At 34.9% G+C, this 22,875-nt stretch overlaps 4 protein-coding genes across 4 annotated transcripts in view; 2 read left to right on the top strand and 2 right to left on the bottom strand.

Annotated features, from left to right (window-relative positions):
• Window positions 1–731: 731 nt before the first annotated feature.
• On the bottom strand, window positions 732–2,185 carry LOC148176187 (golgin-45). The gene is made up of 3 exons (XM_088034048.1): window positions 2,089–2,185; window positions 1,003–2,045; window positions 732–952 (listed from the first exon to the last, which is right to left on the bottom strand). Exons 1-3 carry the CDS (start codon window positions 2,102–2,104, stop codon window positions 794–796), a joined length of 1,218 nt encoding a protein of 405 aa, XP_087890174.1. The 5' UTR covers window positions 2,105–2,185; the 3' UTR covers window positions 732–793.
• A 181-nt stretch (window positions 2,186–2,366) lies between these two features.
• Window positions 2,367–5,783, top strand: Ubc6 (ubiquitin conjugating enzyme 6). Its single transcript, XM_088034786.1, has 3 exons — window positions 2,367–2,811; window positions 2,866–3,151; window positions 5,262–5,783. Exons 1-3 carry the CDS (start codon window positions 2,768–2,770, stop codon window positions 5,385–5,387), a joined length of 456 nt encoding a protein of 151 aa, XP_087890912.1. The 5' UTR covers window positions 2,367–2,767; the 3' UTR covers window positions 5,388–5,783.
• Window positions 5,784–5,827: 44 nt separating this feature from the next.
• Atac3 (Ada2a-containing complex component 3) lies at window positions 5,828–10,118 on the bottom strand. The gene is made up of 8 exons (XM_088034784.1): window positions 9,984–10,118; window positions 9,744–9,848; window positions 9,549–9,698; window positions 9,305–9,502; window positions 8,978–9,260; window positions 6,379–6,573; window positions 6,156–6,334; window positions 5,828–6,107 (listed from the first exon to the last, which is right to left on the bottom strand). Exons 2-8 carry the CDS (start codon window positions 9,843–9,845, stop codon window positions 5,940–5,942), a joined length of 1,275 nt encoding a protein of 424 aa, XP_087890910.1. The 5' UTR covers window positions 9,846–9,848; window positions 9,984–10,118; the 3' UTR covers window positions 5,828–5,939.
• A 190-nt stretch (window positions 10,119–10,308) lies between these two features.
• ATP8B (ATPase phospholipid transporting 8B) overlaps window positions 10,309–22,875 on the top strand; it is a 38,206-nt gene continuing 25,639 nt past the window's right edge. Inside the window, exon 1 of the mRNA XM_088034782.1 lies at window positions 10,309–10,478. The gene's annotated coding sequence lies outside the window, so the exon portion shown is untranslated. The remainder of the gene's footprint in view (window positions 10,479–22,875) is intronic.

Raw genomic sequence — 22,875 nt, 5'->3', positions numbered from 1 at the left:
AGGAAGTTTCATATTATTCTAAAGAATTCCCAGAAAATTTCACGAGTGTTGGAAAATCTGGATTTCTAGAAAACTCCAGGAAATAGCAATATTCCACAAAATGTCTGAAATTTTGAAAAATTCTGCGGATAATCTTAAAGAATTCTGCAATAAATCGCCATAAACATTTAAGATCCTTTTAGATAGTTTTTCCCCTAAAAATGATTAAAACTTTACTAAAAAAATTCCAAAGAATGTCTCTCAAGAACATCTAAAAGATCACTAAAGGATTTCCGAAAAATCTCTAAAAGATTTCGCTTCTCTAAAAAAACCTTTAAAGAAACTAACGAATCTAAACGAATTTCTAAGAATTCCCTGAAAAAGCACCATAGTTGTTTTTAGAGAATATCTAAAAATCCTTCTGAACAATCTTCATAAAAACTCTAAAAATCTTTAACCGCCAATCTGTGTTAAACGTGCCACTAAGAAGTCTGTAAAAAAAAAATTCTAAAAACATCTAAAAGATCTCGATGCAATGTTCAAGGAATCTTCAACTATCTCTTAAAAATCTTCAGTTTCAGAAAAATTTCTACAGAATCTTGTTGAATGTAATAATTAATAATAAAAAAATGCGATAGAATAAAAAAGATCAAAAAAGAAACGAAAATTATCCTGGCGCATCCACCATTTCCCATAATATCTCTTTGGGTCTCGACAAACTTGTTTAGAAATAAGACCAATAAAACACAAAGTAAGAAAAATATATCTTTATAAAACAACAATAAATGCGACAAAAACCACCACAAAACTAACGTCAGATATCCTTGATCTCCCCCTTACAATGTGAGCAACAACTCGCTTGACTTGGAGACTTCAAATAGACCTGTTCTCCGCTCAAAGACATCGCCGTCCCCATCAGCGCGTTGCAGATCGCATCCTGTTTGTGGGACACCGTCACAGGATTCTGAAGAAGCTGAAAATGACGACAAATTAGCACAACAACTGATTCGCAGAGCGTCAAACCTTCATAGCTGTCTTTTCCACGAGAGTATGTTGAGAAAATTTGGCGTATTGAGCATACAAAGTATCACAGTTTTCCTTATTAATTTCCACCAATTCGCCGACGCTCTGAGCCAAAGCGCAGTTTGTACCACTCAAATCGACAATGTTTGAGGTTTTGGGGTCGGTGTAATCACCCCCTGAGAGCTTCTTCTGGGTTTCTTGCAACAAGCAGCAGGTTTTCAGGCAGTTCTTTTGTACTCTGTACCGCTCATCTAAGAGCTTCTTTATTATCTCTTGCAATTCGTTGATTCTTGTAGAAAGAGCTGATTTCCACCTTGCTAGTTCCTCGACCATCAAACTCGACGCCAAGAACTTGCTCCTCCAGACCTCGCATTGCCCTGATAACCACTCAGTCTGCTCCTGGTGCGACGTGAGATGGTTCGCGGAGTTGAGCAAAGCGCGCGCTAACTGCAACTTGTCCTCTGTTAAGTGCTGGACGCGGCTTTCCAAGTCTTCACCAACAGCCGCCACGAGGAGGGTCTTCAACTCGCTGTTAACCTGAGCCTGGAACTTGATTTGATTCTCAAAATGCGCGTTGGTCTCCCTCAAGTTCTTAATATCCGTCTCGTATCCGAGTTTCTCCTGCTCCCACTGCCTCCTGGGGATCAGAGGCTCGTCGTTTTGCGCCGCTTCCTCGCTGGCTTTGTTCATTTCAGCTGACCGCATCTCGGCCATTTGAGTCACGAGATACTGAATCTCCACGTTGTTCCGTGACGGTTTTACAGGGACGGGCTTGACTTCGTTCTTGTGGGCGATGATAGGCTCCACAGCCCCCTTGTACGGCTCGTACGGGACGAATTTCGGTTCCTTCGGCTTCCGGATTAGAAATTTCGGTTGCTTCCGCTCTTTGGTGACATAAACAGGCTTGAGATTAAAAATTTGACATTGGGGCTCAATGGGTTGGAATGTCACAGGGGCTTTAGACAAGTTCAGTTTGAGCTTCTTCGTTGTCTCGGTTAGTTTGAGCAAGGAACTGTCGATTCCGTCCCCCATGGTGCGGGATTCTACAAGAAAACGTTACGAGGGGCTTCTGACAGGGGGAATTACCTCTTGGCACTTCCATGGTGCTGTTTTGGAACAGCTGTTCGAAATTAGGTTATGGTACTGTCAGTGGGCTGTCAAACTCTAACACCATCGGATGTTGTCCCTTCTGTCTGGGAAAAATTGCGGGGGATTTAAACCGAGCGTGGGGAGGGGTGGATTTGGGGCTATACTCGTCGCCCTCTTGTACAGTTTGGTAGGCAATCCCTCCAGATCCTGTGAAATACGTAGGGGCTCCACTAGTGAGAGTATCCGATGAACGCGTAACTTGAAGTCGTGAGTATCGATCCTGGCAGAGGGCGCCACTAAAGTCGGGAATTATTGCAATTATTCTCCTTAAATTGAATTGTTTCGTTTCCACACCTTCGTAACCGTTTTTTGGGTGTTTTTCGCTACTTTTTGTAATTTTTTTCCGTTGGTTTGTAGTAGTCGCGTTGCCAACGTTGGAGAAATCTAGTGACTTTCGCGGAAAATCCCTAGAGGAAATAACCTATTCGTCATCCTGCAAGATAATCTTAGTGCTATTTTTGTTTATAAGTCGTCCTTTCTCGTATGTCATGCGAGTGCGAGTTTCATAGTGTTTAGTAATTAAATTGCTTTGTACAGTTATAAATTTCCGTATTTATATTTAGTCAGTGTATACCGGACTTTCCCTAGTTTTTTTATTTATTTTATTCCCTAAAAAATGTCCACTCCGGCTCGACGACGCCTCATGAGAGATTTCAAACGGTTTGTACCCCAAATCCGCTCTTTCTCCTCGTTTTTTACGTTGTGTTGTTGCAGTTTACAAGAGGACCCCCCAACTGGTGTCAGCGGAGCCCCCACAGACAATAACATAATGATATGGAACGCCGTCATTTTTGGGCCCCATGACACCCCATTCGAGGATGGAACTTTTAAATTAACTATCGAATTCACAGAAGAATACCCCAATAAACCCCCCACGGTCCGGTTTGTCAGCCACATGTTTCATCCCAACGTATATGCAGATGGGGGCATCTGTTTAGATATTTTGCAAAACAGGTGGAGCCCCACGTACGACGTCTCTGCGATTTTAACTTCAATTCAAGTAAGTAGGTCATTGACAGCTTTCAACTTTCAATTGGGGGGCTAAACAAAGAAATTTGGGGTTTTTCTTTGTGATATGACTAATGGGTTGGTGGTACCAACATAAAGTAATTTCCTGTTTTTCAATATTGATTGCATTGAAGAATTTCCGTTTAATTCATTCCAATGAAATTTTAATTGTAAATATTTGGATTTTTTCAATGAACTTGAGCGTGCGCCTAAATTACATAACTCGCACATATTAAAAATAAATTGGGTTATAAATAACACTTCATTGACTCGGTGGGCTCATATTTTAAAGTGATTTTATGGCGTTTAACTTGGAAGAAATACGCGTTTATTTGTCTTGACGAACAAATAAACACGACTATTGTTGAAGGAGGCGGTGGACTTCGGAATTACGTTGGTACCACTGCTTACATAAACATCACTGAGCTTTTACAGTTGGGAAATCGCAATAAACAACTTTTTAAAGCGTTAATTTAGCTCCAATTCAAATAATTTTCTATTAAATTTCTATTCATATTGTTTCTGAGAATTTCATTACGATTTACTCCCGTAAACGTACTCCTTTTGTTGTGCAGCTGAAATTGAAAAAGATCGAGGCGACTGCACAATAAAAAAGTTTTTACGATTTATACAGAAATGAAATCGGTTGAAACGGAGTCTTAGTAGGCCTGGAAATGTGTTGGTAAACAGTTCATCTAGTTGGCCGGTACGCTGAACGTATGTCTTGAAATCTGTTTTTTCCTAACATCCATAACGTATTTGACGTTTAAACGTCGAGTTCAGACACACGTTCGCAAGGTGCCAGTTGACTAGATCAATGTATCACGTGAGGTATTAAATTTCCGTTCGCAGTTGGCTTTGAGAAAAAGTTTCATGTCGTAACTAGCAGCGGCACAGCAGTTTTGACGTATGAAAAGAGGAGATTTGACAGTTTTTGTTGGTTTTTTTTATTTCAACACTTTGACATGTGTCAACCGTTTCTTATTTTAGTATCAAGCTAAGACACGTTCGCACGTGCCAACCATCTACATAGGAAATTAATTTCATTACTCTGTATATTAAAAAATTAATAATTTTGACTTATTATTTATAAATGAAATGAAAATATGCGAAAATAATTCAATTATTATAAATTATTGTAAAAATCTAAAAAGAAAGTTGGATTATTTATCTAGTAGGCTGGCACATTGATAACGTGTGTCTGAACTTGACTTAAAAACCTCACATAATTGGCACATGTTAGGGAATGACAGATATCAAGACATACGTTTGAGTAGCAACCAACTAGATAAAAACGGTCAAACTCAGTGACATTGACGACCAAACGTTTTGTTCGCGACTGTAATTAATTGATTGCTTTGTCCGATTAAAAAAGTAGAAATAATTGAAAGTGGAATTTGAACACAACAGAAATGTCACAAACTAGAATTTTTTTGTAAATCGCAATTGTTTTTCAATACTAAAAACTTATCAATAATAATATTTTGTAGTTTTCGTTGTTTATTACATTATTTTATCGCTTTTTATTGTGTTTTGAAAATAAATTATTGATAACAAATTCCAAGTAATAAAATCAACTTTAATTGGGTCGAAAACAGGAAGGCAATGTACAGTCTCACTCTTGTCATATTTTAACATAGGGGGTGTCCTTTTTACAGGGTCGTACCGAATATTTCATGGGTCGTTAATAAAGAAAAATTGAATACGATCCTGTTTCGCATTTTTTCAGTGCCATTTCTACAAAAACTGAGTAAATATCCATAAAAACACGTTTGCGCAATAATGACTCACCCTGTATTTATTGATGACTGATTGATGACTAATAAAAGGCGATGACCACATGTAAGAGGTGTTAATACAGCAGTGTGTTGGTAGCCCTGCTTCGTCAACAGTGCTACCAACATGCGATTTCCATTTCTGCCAATTTGAGGTTAAGCATGTCATCGCCAGTGCTGCCAACCGGTGGAAGAAATGAATAAATGTATAAAGTATGTTGGTAGTCCTGTCTTGTCAACATGCGAATTTTGAGGTTAAGCACGTCATCGCCAATGCTGCCAACCGGTGGGAGAAACTGAGGCTAACTATATTTTTTTTTTTTGTAGTCGTTACTCAGCGACCCCAACCCCAACTCCCCAGCAAACTCAATGGCGGCACAGCTTTACAAAGAAAATAGAAGAGAATACGAAAAACGAGTAAAAGCGTGTGTGGAGCAAAGCTTTATTGACTAGCGCCTTCGCAAAATGTGTATACCTGATGAGCTATTTTCTGTGCTTCAAAATTACAGCCACGCCTGTCGTTATTAAGTTGCTGACTCTTCTCTGAAACATTTTGCAACTTCACTGAATAGGTCCTTTAATACCAAAACTCGTGTGCTCGTTTTCGTTTCAAAATTATCTTCAGTCTTCACGGTTTCAGTTACGTGTAATGTATTCTAGAATAACACTATAAGTAAATTTTTAAAAAGTAATCAATGTATTCTTTTAAGTTACTTCAGTTTGTTACACGTTTATTTAAATATAGTTTTGTGTTAATCTATTAATGTTTTCCTCATCCGTACGATCCACTTAACGAAGGGTATTTAAATGTGTTACATAATTGCATTGAATAAATTATTATAATTAAAATCGTTTTATTACTAAGCCCAAGTAAAACTCTGCTTATCAAAATCTTCTATTTACATCAGTTCAACAATATAAAACAACAATAAATTAATTATGAAGACTTCTGACTTGTTAGAAAAATAGTAAAATCATACCATGTAAAAAACTTATCAAAATCTATTAGCTATCTTCCATCAACAGTTTTAACTGTTGTTTGTACCTCTCCGCTTCTTGTTCTTTCTTAAACAACTTAATTTTGTACTCTTCTATCGTTTTCCTCGCTTCTATCAACTGATTCATCACCGTCTCCATATCATTACCACCCCCAGAATTCGCCATTTTGTACACCTAAAACAACCCTCTTAATCCCAATCGTACCACTCTCTCCCAACTCACATTATTTACAGTCGACACCGGAATCAACTTATTCTTCTTCATTACAATCCTCTTGACATTCCTCGGTACCAACCTCCCATTAATCTGCTTGAGAATATTCTTCGATTTGTTCGCATCACAACTTGGGAGGACCTCCTTCTCTGTTTCCTTGAACGAGTTCAAGACTTGCCTCCCTGCGTCTTCAAGAGAATGAGGATTGAAAAGGGAATTGGGAATTTCTTACCGGTTAAGACGACAGAGTGTCCGGTTTCCATCACCGTCGAGAGGAAGTTGCTGTCGTCGTTTGGGAGCATCGTTATGCCGTGCTCTTGGAGGAGGCGGATGGACTCGGCGAAGTTGTCGGAGGCGTCAGGGGGTTTGTTGAGGTGGAGTTTTTCGGGGTCGATGGAGTTGTCGGGGTCCTCCATGAGGATGGTCTCTGGAATGAGAGAATTCTTTCAATTAAGTTCTGTTTTGCAGGATTCTTTAGATTCATTTTCCCCTTTTTTAGATCCTTTGGATTCTTCATATGCTAACTTGGCTTCTCTCTTCTTTAGACGCCTTGGTATTTAGGCACTTTAAGTTATTTATGCCTCTTAGGTTCTTTATATTATCCACACGCTTGGGATTCTTTGTTTAATTGCTACATTTTTAAATTCTTCAGAGCCGAAAGGATGAATGCAAGAGGACTCCAAAACAAGTGGAGGTTTCTTCAGCCTCTTTTCAGTTTCTTTACATTCTCTCGACTCTTTAGAATGTCGCTTAGATTTTTCTTTAATTTGTTTAGATCCTATAGATACTTGAAATTCTAATTTGTATCTTTTCTGAAGACTTTTCTTTACACGGCTTAAACATCCTCCAGAATGTACTTTAGGTTCTTCTTAAATTGTTTAGATCTTTTAGATTCTCCAATTATCCACACGCTTGAGATTCTTCTTTAAATTTCTACATTTTTAGATCCTTTTTCACATTATTTTCTTCAATTTTTCAAAAAAAAAAGCCCAAAAAACGAATGAAAGAGGTCTCCAAAACCAGTGGAGTTTACTTTAGGTTCTTCTTTAGCCTCTTTTCAGTTACTTTACATTCTCTCGGTTCTTTAGAATGTCGTTTAGATTCTTTTATAGACCGTTTAGATTTTTAGGATTCTCCATATCCGATAGATACTTGAAATTCTAATTTGGATCCTTTAAATTCGTCAAGTTTTTCTCTGAGGACTTTTCTTTAGACGGCTTGGAGCCCTCATGAATTAGACTTTAGGCTCTTTACATCCTCCAGAATGAACTTTAGATTCTTCGATTGAGATTCTTCATTAAACTTCTACATTTTTAAATTCTTCACATTATTTTCTTCGATTCCTCAGAGAAAGAGCCAAAAGGATGATTGAAAGAGATCTCCAAAACCAGTAAAGCTTTCTTTAAATTTTCCTTTAGATTGTTTAGATTTTTCGGATTCTCTACATCCTACAGGTACTTGAAATTCTAATTTAGATCCTTCTTTAAATTCGTTAAGTTTTTTCTAAAGACTTTTCTTTAGACGGCTTGGAGCCCTCATACATTAGAATTTAGGCTCTTTACATCCTCGAGAGCGTACTTTAGATTCTTCGTTTACTTTCTACATTTTTAGATTCTTCTTCACATTATTTTCAGAGAAAAAGAGCCAAAAGAATGAATAAAATAGGTCTCCAAGGCCAGTGGAGTTTTCTTTAGATTCTTCTTTAGGCTCTTTTCAAGTTCTTTACATTCTCTCGGCTCTTTGGAATGCCGTTTAGAGATTTTTGGATTCTCCATATCCTATAGACACTTAAAATTCTAATTTGGATTCTTCTTTAAATTCGTCAAGTTTTTCTCTGAAGACGTTTCTTTAGACGGCTTAGAGCCCTCATAAATTAGAATTTGGGCTCTTTACATCCTCCCGAATGTACTTTAGATTCTTCGTTTAATTTCTACATTTTTAGATTCTTCTTCACATTATTGTCTTCGATTCTTCAGAAAAAGAGCCAAAAGGGTAAATGAAAGACGTCTCCAAAACCAGTGGAGCTTTCTTTAGATTTTTCTTTAGCCTCTTTTCAGTTATTTTACATTATCTCGGCTCTTTAGAAGATAGTTCGGATTCTTCTTTAGATTGTTTAGATTTTTTGGATTCTCCACATCCTATAGATACTTGAAACTCTAATTTAGATTTAGTTTAAATTCGTTTTTTCTAAAGACTTTTCTTTAGACTGCTTGGAGCCCCTAAAAATTAGAATTTAGGTTCTTTCCTTCTTTAAATTTCTAAATTCTTCTTCTCTAGGTTACTTCTTTGGTTTTTCTTTAGATTCTTTAGATCTTCTTTAAATTCTTCCACAATTTTTTCCTTCGTTTTTTTGTGTACTCCTTTGTTTTCTATGGATTTTTAAATCTTCCTGATTCTCCATATTATCCGCATTCTTCGGATTTTAAATTCTTCTTTTAATTTCGTTTTAACATTTCAATACTCTTTGATTTCGAGTTTGTTATTTTGCCCCTTCTTTCAAGTCTTTTTCAGGTTTTTCTTGGGCCCTCCTTTAGGCGCCTTCGTGACTTCAAAAATCAGTGGAGACGATTCAAAATTCCCTTCGATCCCATTTTTAGAATTCTCTAATTCTCCAGACTGTCCAATTTTTTAAGTTCTAAATTCTAATTTGGGCTTTTTTGCGACTTTCTTTACATTATCCTGGACATTTTGTAAACCCTTTTTTAGACATTTCACACTCCAATCTTGAACACAACAAAAACACAGTAAAATCGTTGATTAATGGTGCCATTAAAGCACGCTTCCATTAATCAACGATCGTGAACAAGTCAATGAAACCCCCCCTCGTTTACCTAACGGTATCGGCGAATTCGGCTCGGAATCCTGCGCCCCCTCCTCCCCATTCTCCCCTTGTTCAATCAGCTCCAGAGTAAGATGCTGCGCCGCATTCGTCGGTGCTTGAATCTCCACGTTTATAATATCCACAATATCCTGCCGGTTGATCTGTGCGGCTATATCAGCAGGCGTCAAATCAAATTTGTTCAAAGGATCAGTATGAGCGAAATGCTTGACCAAGACTTTGACTACTTCAGCGTGTCCATTTTGGGCAGCCCAGTGGAGAGGAGTCATCCCTAACTGAGCAGAAATTAGCGACAATTCGGAAAGATAAAAGACAGTACCAAGTCTCTACAGTCGGGATCTGAGCCATACTGAAGAAGAATTTCCACGATACTAACATGGCCCTCGGAGGCGGCCATATGGAGGGAGGTTTTGTCGACTTTGGTGCGAGCATCGCGGGAAATTCCGGCTTTGAGGAGGAGCTCCACCACATCAATGTGGTTATTCCGGGCCGCCAGGTGCAAGGGGCTCGTCCCCAACTACAAAAACACGTCAAACATTCCGGAGATCCCACGTAATGTTTACCCAATCCGCAGTAAACAGGGCCCCCTTGTTCAACAAGGTTTTGGTCTCCTCCACGTTCCCTTCATCCGCAGCTTTGAGCAGTTGCTTCCCCAATTCGTTCACAGACACTGTGGGAGTGAGTGGGCTGATCAGGCGGCCCCCACAATCAATCTACAAGTCACCGTTAAGTTGCGCCCCTTTGAAGACTCCACTTACCGGAATCAAATCAGCCCCATCCACCGGCTCCAAGGCGCTCGTAAAGATAAACTTTGAGGTCACATTCTGCTTGCCGTCGTCCTCTGATGGGAATTTTAACATGATCTGCAAAAAGTGACATTGTTTTGAAATGAATAACCTCCATCTTGAGTCAAAATGAACGTTTCCTGTTCCTGTCTGGGCGGAAGTGGCCGTCAAAACGTGACAGTTTGAAACTAGGCCAGCGGGAAATTAACTTACAAGACAGTCCGAGGGAGAGAAAATGAAGGATTTTAATAAAAGCACCCTATAAACACATGGATCTGAAAATCCACACGTCAATTCGTAATCTTTTGATTGCTGTCATCCGGTGCGCGGTGATTGGCCCACACCAACCCGCGCCAAATTCAAACTCACGCTACTAAACTATTGATAACCCGCGGAAGACGCAGAGTACGAATTTAACCACACGCGAGTTGCCTCCAGTTTCTAATTTTACCTCCGATTTGTTGAAATCAAGTGAAATAATCGCAAGTTTTTATTTTAAGACGAAAATCCCCAGAGTTTGCTGGTTTCAGGTTGGTACCGCCAATTCCCACCTGGCTGTCAAGACGACAGGTAACTAGATCGAGTGAAAACAGTGCGGATTGTGGTACTGAATAAAAACAAATCGGAGCAATATGGATACGTTTTCGTGTTTTCATGTGAAAATGAGCGAGAGAATTGCGTGAAGTGGGCTTTTCCACGGAAAATCAGGTGAGTTTCCCGCTTTGACTTTGTTTATTTTGAAGTTCCGAAAGAGGTTAGAATGGGGCTGTCGTGTTTACATTGGAAGTGACAGGTGTCATAACATGATTCTACGACTACATTTCGAAGTTAATTTCGTTCGTTTGCATGCCGACCTTGTTTAAAACTTTACGATTCTAAAAAGACATCATTAGCTTAATGGTTTTACCACAAAACAATGCTCTGGGCCCACCTTGACTCTTATTATATAACGCGCACGTAAAAAATTGTATTTTAAGCTGATATTGCACAGGATCTGGTATTTTCATTACAAAACAAACCTTGACCTTTCGAAATACCAGATCTTTCGAACTTTTCATTGCGTGCAGTCGCATTTTTCACTGTCGCATGAAGACAATTATCGCTGCACTTCGATCTGGGAAAATTAGTCAAGGTCCGGTCCCAATCCGGATTGCTGAAAAAATCCGGGGAATTAAGAATTGATGGCTCGCTTGTGTTCTAAGAAGCATTAAAATTCATGGCGATCAATAAACCGATCGAATTGGCTGAATTATGGGGCGAAATTGGGAGCTCGTGTGGCGATATTATTAGGAATGGTTCGACCCACAATTGGGGGTGATTACCAACGGGTCGTAAAAATCCACAGAAAGATGGGGAATTTATACAGGTGCCCCTTTAAATATTGATAATTCCCCCTTTCAGCGCCACAGGTTGCTAATAATCCTATTGATTTTGTAATATAACTTCTGATCAAACTGATTTCGATGTTATGTAAAAATTTCGTTGATAAATGATGTTTATATTGTAGATTAATGTGAACATGTTTTTTACTTTTATTTGTTTCATGTCTTTTCGTTTTTGTTGTGTTTTGCTGGTTTGAGTTTGTTTTTTTCTATATTTTGTTTTACCCGTTCTGTCTATTAAACACCACTTTTACATACTCCTAAAGTTGTAATTGTTATTTATAGTAAAAACGTCAAAGAGACTTCATAGCGCAACGAACGTGTGAGCGAAGCTTTCGCTATGAACTTTTCGCGAGAGTACTGTACATGATTTTTCCGTAATTGACGTTTTAATAAAAAAATAGTAAAAAAATGTTATCACATGTTGGTAATAACATTGTCTCCAAGCCCTAAATGTCAAAACTAGTAAATATTTTTCGAAATGAAATTTACTACATTTGCATCAATTTTTATATTTTTATTATAAAAGTCAAAACAGAACAAAAGACGTGAGGATAAGAAACATAAACCTTAACTGTCGCTCTACATCCTTGAAAAAATGACGTATTTTTATTTATCATTACCCTATCGAAATGTCAACTTTACAGTACCGATTTGTCACTTTGACAGTTGAATCGATAAAATGTTGCACATACAGTATGTCATAACAGAGTTGGATGTTGAGTTCAGATTATGCAAAAATGGATTTTTGTTTAGATACGATAATCAGCTGTCAAAATGTTTTTGACATTTGTTGAAAAGCGATTTCTAATTAACTTTTATTGGAAATTAGAGATGGAGGACAACCGTAGATAAAGCGTTGTGAGATACACGTTTAAAAACTCTAAACTTGTAACAGAGCTACTTCTGAGTGCGTTAACAGACTGTTTCCGCATCGAATGCATTAATGGTTTCGTTACCATAGCAACATCGGAAAGTTCGGTGTTATGTATTCGTTGTTAAAGGACGTTTATAATGTAAGCAATGTGAACATGTTTTTTTACTTTTATTTGTTTCCATTTTCTTTCAGTTTACATACTCCTGTAGCTGTAATAGTTATTTATACTACAAGCGCCGAAAAGACCTCACAGCGAAGCGAGCTTTAGCTACGAGCTTTTCGCGAGAATTCTGTACATGCTGCTTTTATAATTATTATTGTTTTGTTAACAAAAATAGTATAGTTCATCACATGCATGTTAGTATTAACTTAGTTTCTAAGCGCTAAATGTCAAAACTTGGATCAGTTGAATCGCCGATTTGCATGAATTTTTGGTACGTTATGTTGTAAATCTGAAGACAGCACGAAAGAAGAAACATAACTATCTACACTTCTTTTTGGTAAAAAGCTAATTGTTCTTTTCGATGACTGAGGAGTATAAAAAACTTTTCTAATTCGGTGCTATAAGTGTTACATTATTGCTTGTTTTTCAATTGTCACCGATGCTTTAGGAAACTCTTTAAATGATGGTATTCTTGTCAATTGCTGTCAAAACTATGAGATTTATCGAATAAAATGTCCTTTAATGACAGTTGACACTTAATGTCATTTCACCAACTTAACCGTTGCAGGAAAATGTTCATAAATACTAAAAACTTGATTCGACGATATTTTTTTTTGCTTAGATACGATAAATCAGGTGTCAATTTGTATTTATTATGACATTCTATGAAAGATGATTTCGAATTATGATTAACCTGTACATTAATTAACTTAATTATATTTTTTTTATAAATTAGAAATGAAAATCATCTGTAGATAAAAAGTTGTAAGATACACGTTTAAAAAGTCTGTTCGTGGAATTTGTGGTCTCTCATGCAATAAATAATACTACTTAGACTTGTATTTTAAAAAACAATTTCACAACTTGATGTGGTAATAGAGCTATTTCTGCATTCGCTTTGAGTGCGTTAACAGACTCGCATCGGATGCATTAATAGCTTCGTTACAGTAGCGACGTCGGAAATTTTTACAAAAAAAAAGGTGATTTGATAGGCATTTTATAATCGCTCTTTTTGTTACAAGTACCTAAAATATTCATTGTTGTTGTGGAATAGAGATGAGTCCACAAAACCATCAAATTATTGTTTAAAACAAACACAAAAAATTAACGTTTTTTGCATAAAATACAGAATCCTGAAAAAATTATCGAAAACGCTAAAAATATTGAGTTAAATTTGCTTACAAATCTAATAAATTATTCACATTGTTGTACCTATGAGATTAAAATAAAGTTGTTAAATTGTATTGTCACTATTGATTAATTGTTATGGCAACTTTTTGAAAAAAGATTTTTTTTGGGGTCTTAAATGAGTCCGTAAAGTAACAATTTGTGGGAGCATTTGTAAAAAAAATGTATTCAATATGCAAAGTCGGAAATATAGCATAAAACACTTGTTTTATAAAGCTTAAATGCATTAGTCCGTTCAACTTTCGGCACAAAAATTTGAACTTTTTGTTGGTTTTTAAAATAAAAATTTTTCGAATTTTTACTTTTTGCCTTAAACGTTTGTTATTTGGTACACTCAATAAACGCATCTAAAGCAAAATATGCACTACATTTCACAGCTTTGGAATTAAAAACGTCAAATGTAGAGAATTTAAAAAAAATGGATTTTCAGGGAAATGACAGTTTTGCCACACTCAATAAACTCCTTTGTAACAACTTCACCAAATTTCACTGCATTGGCGTTAAAACTAAAACTTACAGCATTTAATGAAAAATTTTGAAATATGATTTTGTTCTTCTAAAAATCTTTTTTTAAATTATTACTTTTTCTTATAAAATTTTGTAACTTGACTTACGTACTCAATAAACTCCTTTTAAGTAACAACTTCACCAAATTTTACTGCTTTGGCGTTAAAACTGTTAAAATTACAGAATTTAATAAAAAAAATTGAAATTTGATTTTCTTGAAATAATTTTTTTTAAATTATTACTTTTTCTACTAAAATTTTGTGACTTGAGGTGCTCAATAAACTTCTTTTAAGTAACAACTCCACCAAATTTCACTGCTTTGGCGTTAAAACTGTAAAAATCATAGAATTTAATGAAAAATTTTGAAATTTTATTTTGTCCTTTAAATGTTTTTTTTTAAATTATTACTTTTTCTTCTAAAATTTTGTAACTTGGCGTACTCAATAAACTCCTTTTAAGTAGCAACTCCACCAAATTTAACTGATTGGCGTTAAAAATAAAAATTACAACATTTTGTGAAAAATTTTGAAATTTGATTTTGTCCTTTAAATGATTTTTTTTTAAATTATTACTTTTTCTTCTAAAATTTTGTAACTTGGCGTACTCAATAAACTCCTTTTAAGTAGCAACTCCACCAAATTTAACTGCATTGGCGTTAAAAATAAAAATTACAACATTTTATGAAATTATTTGAAATTTGATTTTGTTCTTCTAAAGATTTTTATTTTAAATTATTACTTTTTCTTATAAAATTTTGTAACTTGACGTACGTTTTCAATAAACTCCTTTTAAGTAACAACTTCACCAAATTTCACTGCTTTGGCGTTAAAACTGTAAAAATCATAGAATTTAATGAAAAATTTTGAAATTTTATTTTGTCCTTTAAATGTTTTTTTTTAAATTATTACTTTTTCTTATAAAATTTTGTAACTTGACGTAGGTACTCAATAAACTCCTTTTAAGTAACAACTTCACCAAATTTTACTGCTTTGGCGTTAAAACTGTAAAAATCATAGAATTTAATGAAAAATTTTGAAATTTGATTTTGTCCTTTAAATGATTTTTTTTAAATTATTACTTTTTCTTATAAAATTTTGTAACTTGGTGTAGGTACTCAATAAACTCCTTTTAAGTAACAACTTCACCAAATTTTACTGCTTTGGCGTTAAAACTCTAAAAATACAGAATTTAATAAAAAGAAATTGACATTTCATTCTGTTGAAATAATTTTTTTTAAATTATTATTTTTTCTACTAAAATTTTGTAACTTAATGTGCTCAATAAACTTCTTTTAAGTAGCAACTCTACCAAATTTTACTGCTTTGGTGTTAAAACTGTAAAAATTATAGAATTTAGTGAAAAATTTTGAAATTTGATTTTGTCCTTTAAATGATTTTTTTTTAATTATTACTTTGTCTTCTAAAATTTTGTAACTTGATGTACTCATGAACTCTTTTTAAGTAGCAACTCCACCAAATTTCACTGCTTTGGCGTTAAAACTAAAAATTACAACATTTTATGAAAAATTTTGAAATTTGATTTTGTTCTTCTAAAGAATTTTTTTTTAAATTATTACTTTTTCTTATAAAATTTTGTAACTTGACGTTCGTACTCAATAAACTCCTTTTAAGTAACAATTTCACCAAATTTTACTGCTTTGGCGTTAAAACTGTAATAATTACAGAATTTAATGAAAAATTTTGAAATTTGATTTCCCCCAAATGATTTTTTTAAATTATTACTTTTTTTTCTAAAATTTTGTAACTTGATGTACTCAATACTCTCCTTTTAAGTAACAACTACACCAAATTTTACTGCTCCGCCGTTAAAACTGTAAAAACTACAGATTTTAATGAAAAAATTGATTTTTTTTAAATTTTTATTTTTTTTTCTAAAATTATATATTTTGATGTACTCAATAAACTCCTTTTAAGTAGCAACTCCACCAAATTTTACAGGTTTGACGTTAAAACCGTGGGAATTATTGAATTTATAGGAAAATTTAGAATTTTTAGTGTGTCCGCCAAACTAAAATTGCTCGACGTTTTAGTTTTTGTCGTTTATTTAAGTCTTTTATTTAATACTCTCAATAGACACATCTATAAGAAGAAGCCCATGAAATTTTATTAAAACTGTCGAACAGGGAGAATTAAAAAAAGGATTTCCAGTCCTCCATGGAAATCAAAATTTTTAAAATGATTGGAAAATTTTAAACTCTTTTAATCTGTATTTTTGGATTTTCAAATACCTCTTTAGGCTAAAGACGAAACGATTAATCGGTCGGCAATATGGAAATAATAAAATCGAACGAAGGATATTTATTCATGAGAACATTGGCAATGACACGCAAGTTAATGGTCATTGTCATATTTCACAACAATGGAAGTTAAGATTGCAACGAGTCACGCTATCGAAAATAATTTAATTTGAGAAAGACAAATTTAAATGCAGAAATTCTGTAGTAAATTAATAATTCAAGACAATGCAGGTGTCATCACAACTTTCTGTTTACATTTCAAATTCCAGTTATTATATACCCACCGACCTACATACTGATAATAGTCACTTTTACTGATAATAAAAAAGTGTGTAAATGGAACTAAAACACTCCCAAAAAGATTAGTTTGCACTATTTTATGGCGCAAGCCTCAAAAATCTTCATCGCATGAAGGTGTCCCATAAATCACCCATTCCAGAACAGACACTTCCATACACATGTAGATTCTCCCCTTTTGCATTCTTGGCAAATTGCCATGTGATTTAACGCGAAAAGCTCAGGAATTACGAAATGCCATGACATTAAAGCGAGTGACCTGGTTTAGGTGCGAAAATGAATTGGGACAGCCCTTAATGAAAATCTAATAATTTGTCGCCAGCGGGGGTACGAATCTTTGTCTTTCGTGTTTGTAGGTGTGATGGTATGCAAATTGGATCGATTGTGGAAACGATGGGAAAATTCGACAAGGGACGCGCTGTGGGAAATGGGACAAGCAATCACACGTGTTGCAATTAACGTAATTAATTTGGGAAGAAAATTCTAGAAGTCTTTATTTCCACTAATCTTATCCTGGATTCCACCCTCGTGATTACAGGAGAGGCTCAACGAAAGCGTGTGATCTATGGGGGGTGAAAACGCAATTTTTGAATTAAAAAAATTTCACCCTTTGATGACAATGACAGGTCGTTTAACAACGACGTTTTTACCGCTTCTTTATTTATAAGTAAATGGAATTTAAGTGATTTCCGATACCTTTCATTAAAAGTCGACCTCAATTTTATCCTGTTGAAACAATACGGGAAGTTTTAATTTCAGTTGGATGTGAGAAAGTTTTCTTATGTGTGGGGTAAAATTAGCTCAGGTGCCGACGGTGGTAACAATCAATTATTTATTTCGCGAATTGACCTTGATTGGAAAAACTTCCCTTTGAATAATTGATCAGTTATGGATTATCACTTCGGAATATTCTAACGAGTGTAATTATTATCGCCATTACTTGAAACGGATCTCATCACCAAAAAAGTTTTAAGAACACGTCAGTTTTTAGAAAACGATCATTATAGAACAGTATTTTGTAAAACAAGTTGCAGAACCGTCTATGTTTCGGCACGAGTGCGAAGCTAAGCGCCGAGTTGCAGAACGAATTTTTAATGTCAGAATGAAAGTCACTATAAATCGTTTAGTAATGGTCCGTGGAAATTGCAGTGACGTGCGTGGGCATGATAATCTGCATTAAAATCTTCAACCTTTCACATGTGATATTGACCGTGACTGACGTCATAAGAATGCAGCGTGACTGTAAATAAAGCTCATTTCAGTAATTTCTCAACTGTTGATAATAATAACGTACAATTTCGGGATAAAAGCACGCGATCTTAAGAGTTAATTAAAAAAATAATAATTCCTTTCTCAAGATTATCTTGCTTTAAAACTTACACGAACATTTTGAGTTAAGTTGGCTGTGATATACATAGTTTTTTTTGGGCACTCTGTATATTCAGGAAATGTGAAGAGTCCTTTAAAAATAGGAACAGACGCGATCGAAATCGGCGCATTAAGTATTAATTGCATCACATAAAAAAGTAATTAAAATTTCATAACCATTACCTTGTTATTAAACCGCAAATTTATAGATTTCCGCCGCTTTTTCTGAGAGCGTCTTCAAAAAAACTCCTCGAGTACGGAAATAAGTTTGTGCATGGATGAACTGTCAATTGAAGGAGCACAAAAAGGTGTTACATAAAAGTTGACAATGATTTTCTTCGTCGCGCATCACTGAGTACACAAATTGGCGATCGAATTCGTGTGGATTAAATTGAAATGTATTAATATACAGTGTGATTCACTGAACTTTGGACGCAACCAGTAGTACCTTATGCATCGGTGACTTGACTTAAAAACGTGTAAATTTTTGTACGATGTTACATATCCTAAATTCGAAAATTAAATTTTGTCTAGAAAACAGCTTTGACGATATCTTACTTATTTGTGAAGCGAATTGATGTTGTTGGTACTCATTTTCCGCAGAATTTCACAAAGAATTTAAAACCGGGCCCAAAATCCACGTACGATCAAATAACTGAGTTATGGCCAATTGAAATTATTAATAGTCGGTGTATTTTTGAAATTGTTATTGCTCAATATCTCTAAAACTTCGACAGATAGAAAGATTCGGTTTACACTATTGTTTTTTTTTTGCGCTTTAATTGCTTACAATCAGCTCTCAGATATCCAAAATTCGATGGCCTTTTTTTTCTAAAAATTTATTTTTGACCGACTGATCTAAGATTATCAAAAATACAATTTATTCCCAAACACCAAATTTCGACAAAAAATGCTGAGCGATCACCAGAGCGATGATTAAACTAAAAACTAACAAATAATTCGTCCTTATATACTAAAAGCTTGTCGATCCGTCCCCTTTGGCGCAGGTAGAAGGGAGTAGAGGGAGGAGGAGGGGATGGAGCCGTTGTCTGAGTTCATTATTACATTTTTGGTTCTAAATATTTCTAGACTTTTATAAATGTCTAGAAATTTACAATTATTTACATTTTTAATTAAACGAAGACAACTTTCATCAATGTGGTGGTCATTGTCAAAAACATGTTGGGCAACGCTTGATTTTTCGAACCTTCCAAATTTGAGATGAGCTTGATGCTCTTTGAACCTTTTTAAAATTGACCTTCTTGTTTGTCCAATATATTTCTGATCACAATCTATACATTTAATTTCATAAATCCCCGACTTTTCTATTGGTCCTACTTGGTCTTTAGGATTACCTAGAAGACTTTGGAGGCTTGGACCCGAAGTAAAAACTACTTTGAGATCTAAATCCTGAAAAATTATTTCCAGTCCCTTTGTCACTGAAGGTGAGTAAGGGATGGTGACAAAAGAAGTCTTCTCAGGTGTTTTCCGAAAAGTAGAACATTCATTGACCAATTTCTTAAATCTAAATTTTTTAACAGTTTTATCAACAATGTTGGGATCGAAACCGTTACACCTGGCAGCATCTTTAATTAATTTTAATTCCTTTGTGAATCTAAATTTGTTTAATGGAAAATTCAAAAGCCTGTAAACAAGAAAATTTAGACTCGCCATCTTAAGTTGAGGACAATGATGGGAGTCTGCAGTGATGTAGCGAAGAGTACTGGTTTCTTTCCTATAAACATGAAACTCTAATCTTTTAATTACAATTGTGTCTAAAAATGGAAGCTTTCCGTCCTTCTCTATTTCGCAAGTAAATTTAATCGTAGGATAACGGTTATTTATTTTGATTAAAAAGTCATCAATATTTGACTTATTTGTATCAAGAATTGCAAAAATGTCGTCCACATACCTAATCCAGATTTTTGGAAAATATTCAAGCTCAGATTCAAGTTCCTTTTCAAAGCGGCTCATGAAAAGGTCAGCAATGAACGGAGACAATGAATTACCCATTGCCGTTCCTTCATGCTGGAAGAAGAAATTACCGAAAAATTGAAAATTTTAGTATACAGGGTGTATCAAAAATGGCGGATATGCTCTACAGTACATTGTTGAAATACCTTGATGAAATCTAAAAAAAATGTTAAAAAAAATTTTTTGGCTTCTACTTTTCGAAAAAATCGAACTTTTAAAAAAATTAATTTGGCAACGTTGCATAGCGTAGTGCCTAAGAAGGAGAGATAGAAAAACTACAAGACGCTTACGTAAATTGGTGTAGTTATGGTATTCAATCAAAATTGATTGACGTCTTACTTTTAGGTTATTAGGCAACTTTTCAATTATCATTATCAAAGTAATTATTAACTAAAGAAACTATTCTTATTTGAACAAGATGTTCCATTGATGGACGGTTATTTTCATATCCTTTTGTGTAAAGTGCTGAATATTTTACGAATTTATTTTTCCACTTGTTCTAACAATTTTTAAATGCCTACCTTAAGTACTTTTAGTTATACGCTTATGATCTTGTTAAAGAACCTACAGTTGATGCACTTTGGAGAAAACGAATTCACCGAAAATGTTGTGAAGAAACTCCATTAAAGTTTTCGAGTGTTGCAAATTTCAAATTCTTTGGTTTAAAGTGCTATTGGTTTAATTTTAGCTCCATACTTCTTCAATCCAAAATTTATTGAACTGAAAAGTCGAAATCGCTAATTTCATCCCCACGACGAATTAATTCATTCTTTCATTCCTGCTGAACTTCTAACGAAATGTGTTTTTCATAAGTTGTTTTGGAATTGCACTTTCCTTTCGTCTACAAAGAAATTATGAGCTGAAAATAAATTTTTCTTAAAATAAATAAAGGCAAGTCAAAAGTAATCAGTAATCAAAAATTGTATTTAAGAAAAAATAAAAACATTGGTTCTAAAGGAGATGTTCAAAATTTCTGCCTTCAGCGTCTAAACATGCTTGTGCTCTTCTTGACACATTTTCTTGAACCCAGGCTAACATGTTAGCATTAATTGCTGCTCCGGCTACATGAATTGGTTGTATTAAAACGTTTAAATTATCAATTGGTGTTTGATACACCCAATTTGTTATGTGGCTCCAAAAGAAAAAATCTAGGGGGTTTAAGTCCGGCGATCTGGGTGGCCACACCTCGTTCAACTGTCCAAGAGGTATATCGTCCAAAAAAAATTTATATGTTGTGTAGAAAATGTAAAAAAATTTCCCCATTCAGACGATTAGGTATAATGAAAGGTCCAATTAAATGGTTACCCAAAATCCCGGCCCAAACATTTGCACTAAAACGATGTTGATGATCCACCTGCCTAGCTAAATGGGGATTTTCTAGAGAGTAAAAATGAGAATTATGCTGGTTGAAATAACCATTTCTTGTGAACGTTGCCTCATCACTCCATAACACATTTGCGGCAAAAGTTGGATGTTGGGCAATTCGTGCCACGAGCCAATTACAATAATTTGACCGTCTTGCAAAATCTTGAGGAAGCAATGCTTGGACCCTTGTGAGTAAGGGTGAAGCCTTTCTTCTCTAATGATTCTGTTGACCGATGCTTGGACCCTTGTGAGTAAGGTACTAATGATTCTGTTGACCGATGTGTGATTAACATCCAGTTGAGTGCAAATTTCACAGGTACTTATTGCTGGGTTTTCATGCACCAAATGTAAGACCTCTTCTTCTAGTTGCGGTGTTCGGGTTGTTCTCGGACGCCCTCGATCATGGACATTAATTCCTAGAGGGTTAAGGCTCCCTGTTTCTCTCACTCTCCCGTCTAATCTTCGGATTGTATTAGTTGACGGGTGTCGCTCTACATACACCCTTGCTGCTACCGCAGCATTACCTTCTCATTCTCCCGAAATGAGGTACATATCAGCGTACTTATTGTTTTCATACATTTTGTCAAGTTTGATTATAAATGTCAAATCAAGTCAATTTTGATATCAGCTATCTACTTCCTTTTCTGTTTTTGCAAGTGAAAATAATCCTGTTGCCAAATGTAATTTGATCGATTTTTATTCAAAAATAGAAACTAAAAACTTGATAAATTTGAGTTAAAATGGAATGCAGTCGGGATAAATGGGAAACACGAACATTAATTAACGGTATTACAACTAGTTACCACAGTCATGCATGCATATGCTTCAAGCTACATCCTTTTGAATGGGTTACCTTTGAGGATGCTATAACATTAAGAAAATGAGGCAGAGATTTTTTATACTATTTTCCCCGTGTTCTCTAAATAATACACCCTGTATAAGGACGAATTATTTGTTAGTTTTTAGTTTAATTGTCGCTCTAATGATGGTAGCATTGCTACCGAAACGCGCGTCAGCATTTTTTGACGAAATTTGGTGTTTCGGAATAAATTGTATTTTTGATAATTTTTGTCAACACCAAAAATTGATCCAATAAAATTGATAGATCTCGACTTGCTCTTTCGATTGATGTATAATTTAAATGTAATAAACGTCATTTTTGCCCAAAAAAAGTTTCCTTAAATTCAATCCAATAAAAAACTTTTGAAAGCCTATTTCCCTCAATATTTCGTTTATTTGAGAAGGAAACTTACGTTATTTGGGCTTATTTTACACAGAATTTCACGCTGAATCCAAAACAAAAATCGAAATTTTCGTACGTCAACAAATGACCAAGTTATGGTCGATTAAAATGTCGACAGAAGGCCAAAATTTTGCAGAAATTTCGGTGCTTGATGGAATTGCTTAGAATTCACTATTAGATATCCAAAATTGATGGTCGATTGAATTTTGTTTTTTTTTTGACCGCCATTCTTAAGACGTTTTTTTCTTAAATTTTTACGAATAAAAATTACAGAATTTTTCTTTCAAATTGACGTTCAAGATTTGTCACAAAATTAATGCAGAAAAATTTTTCCTGTTTGCTAACCTTCAAAATCAACGTTTTGGAAGTTTATTATTTTCACTTGGCGCATTGTTACTTCGCATAATTGTGAAATTATTTGTGAATTTTTAGTATTTTTGCAAAAATATTTTTTTCAATTTTGCTGTTTGTCACGAGAATATTT

Source organism: Gnatocerus cornutus, chromosome 4 (genome assembly GCF_029298725.1).
Source record: "Gnatocerus cornutus isolate USDA-ARS CGAHR chromosome 4, icGnaCorn1.1, whole genome shotgun sequence".
Classification (NCBI taxonomy): Eukaryota; Metazoa; Arthropoda; class Insecta; order Coleoptera; family Tenebrionidae; genus Gnatocerus; species Gnatocerus cornutus.
This window is presented reverse-complemented; position numbering and strand designations above follow the sequence as displayed.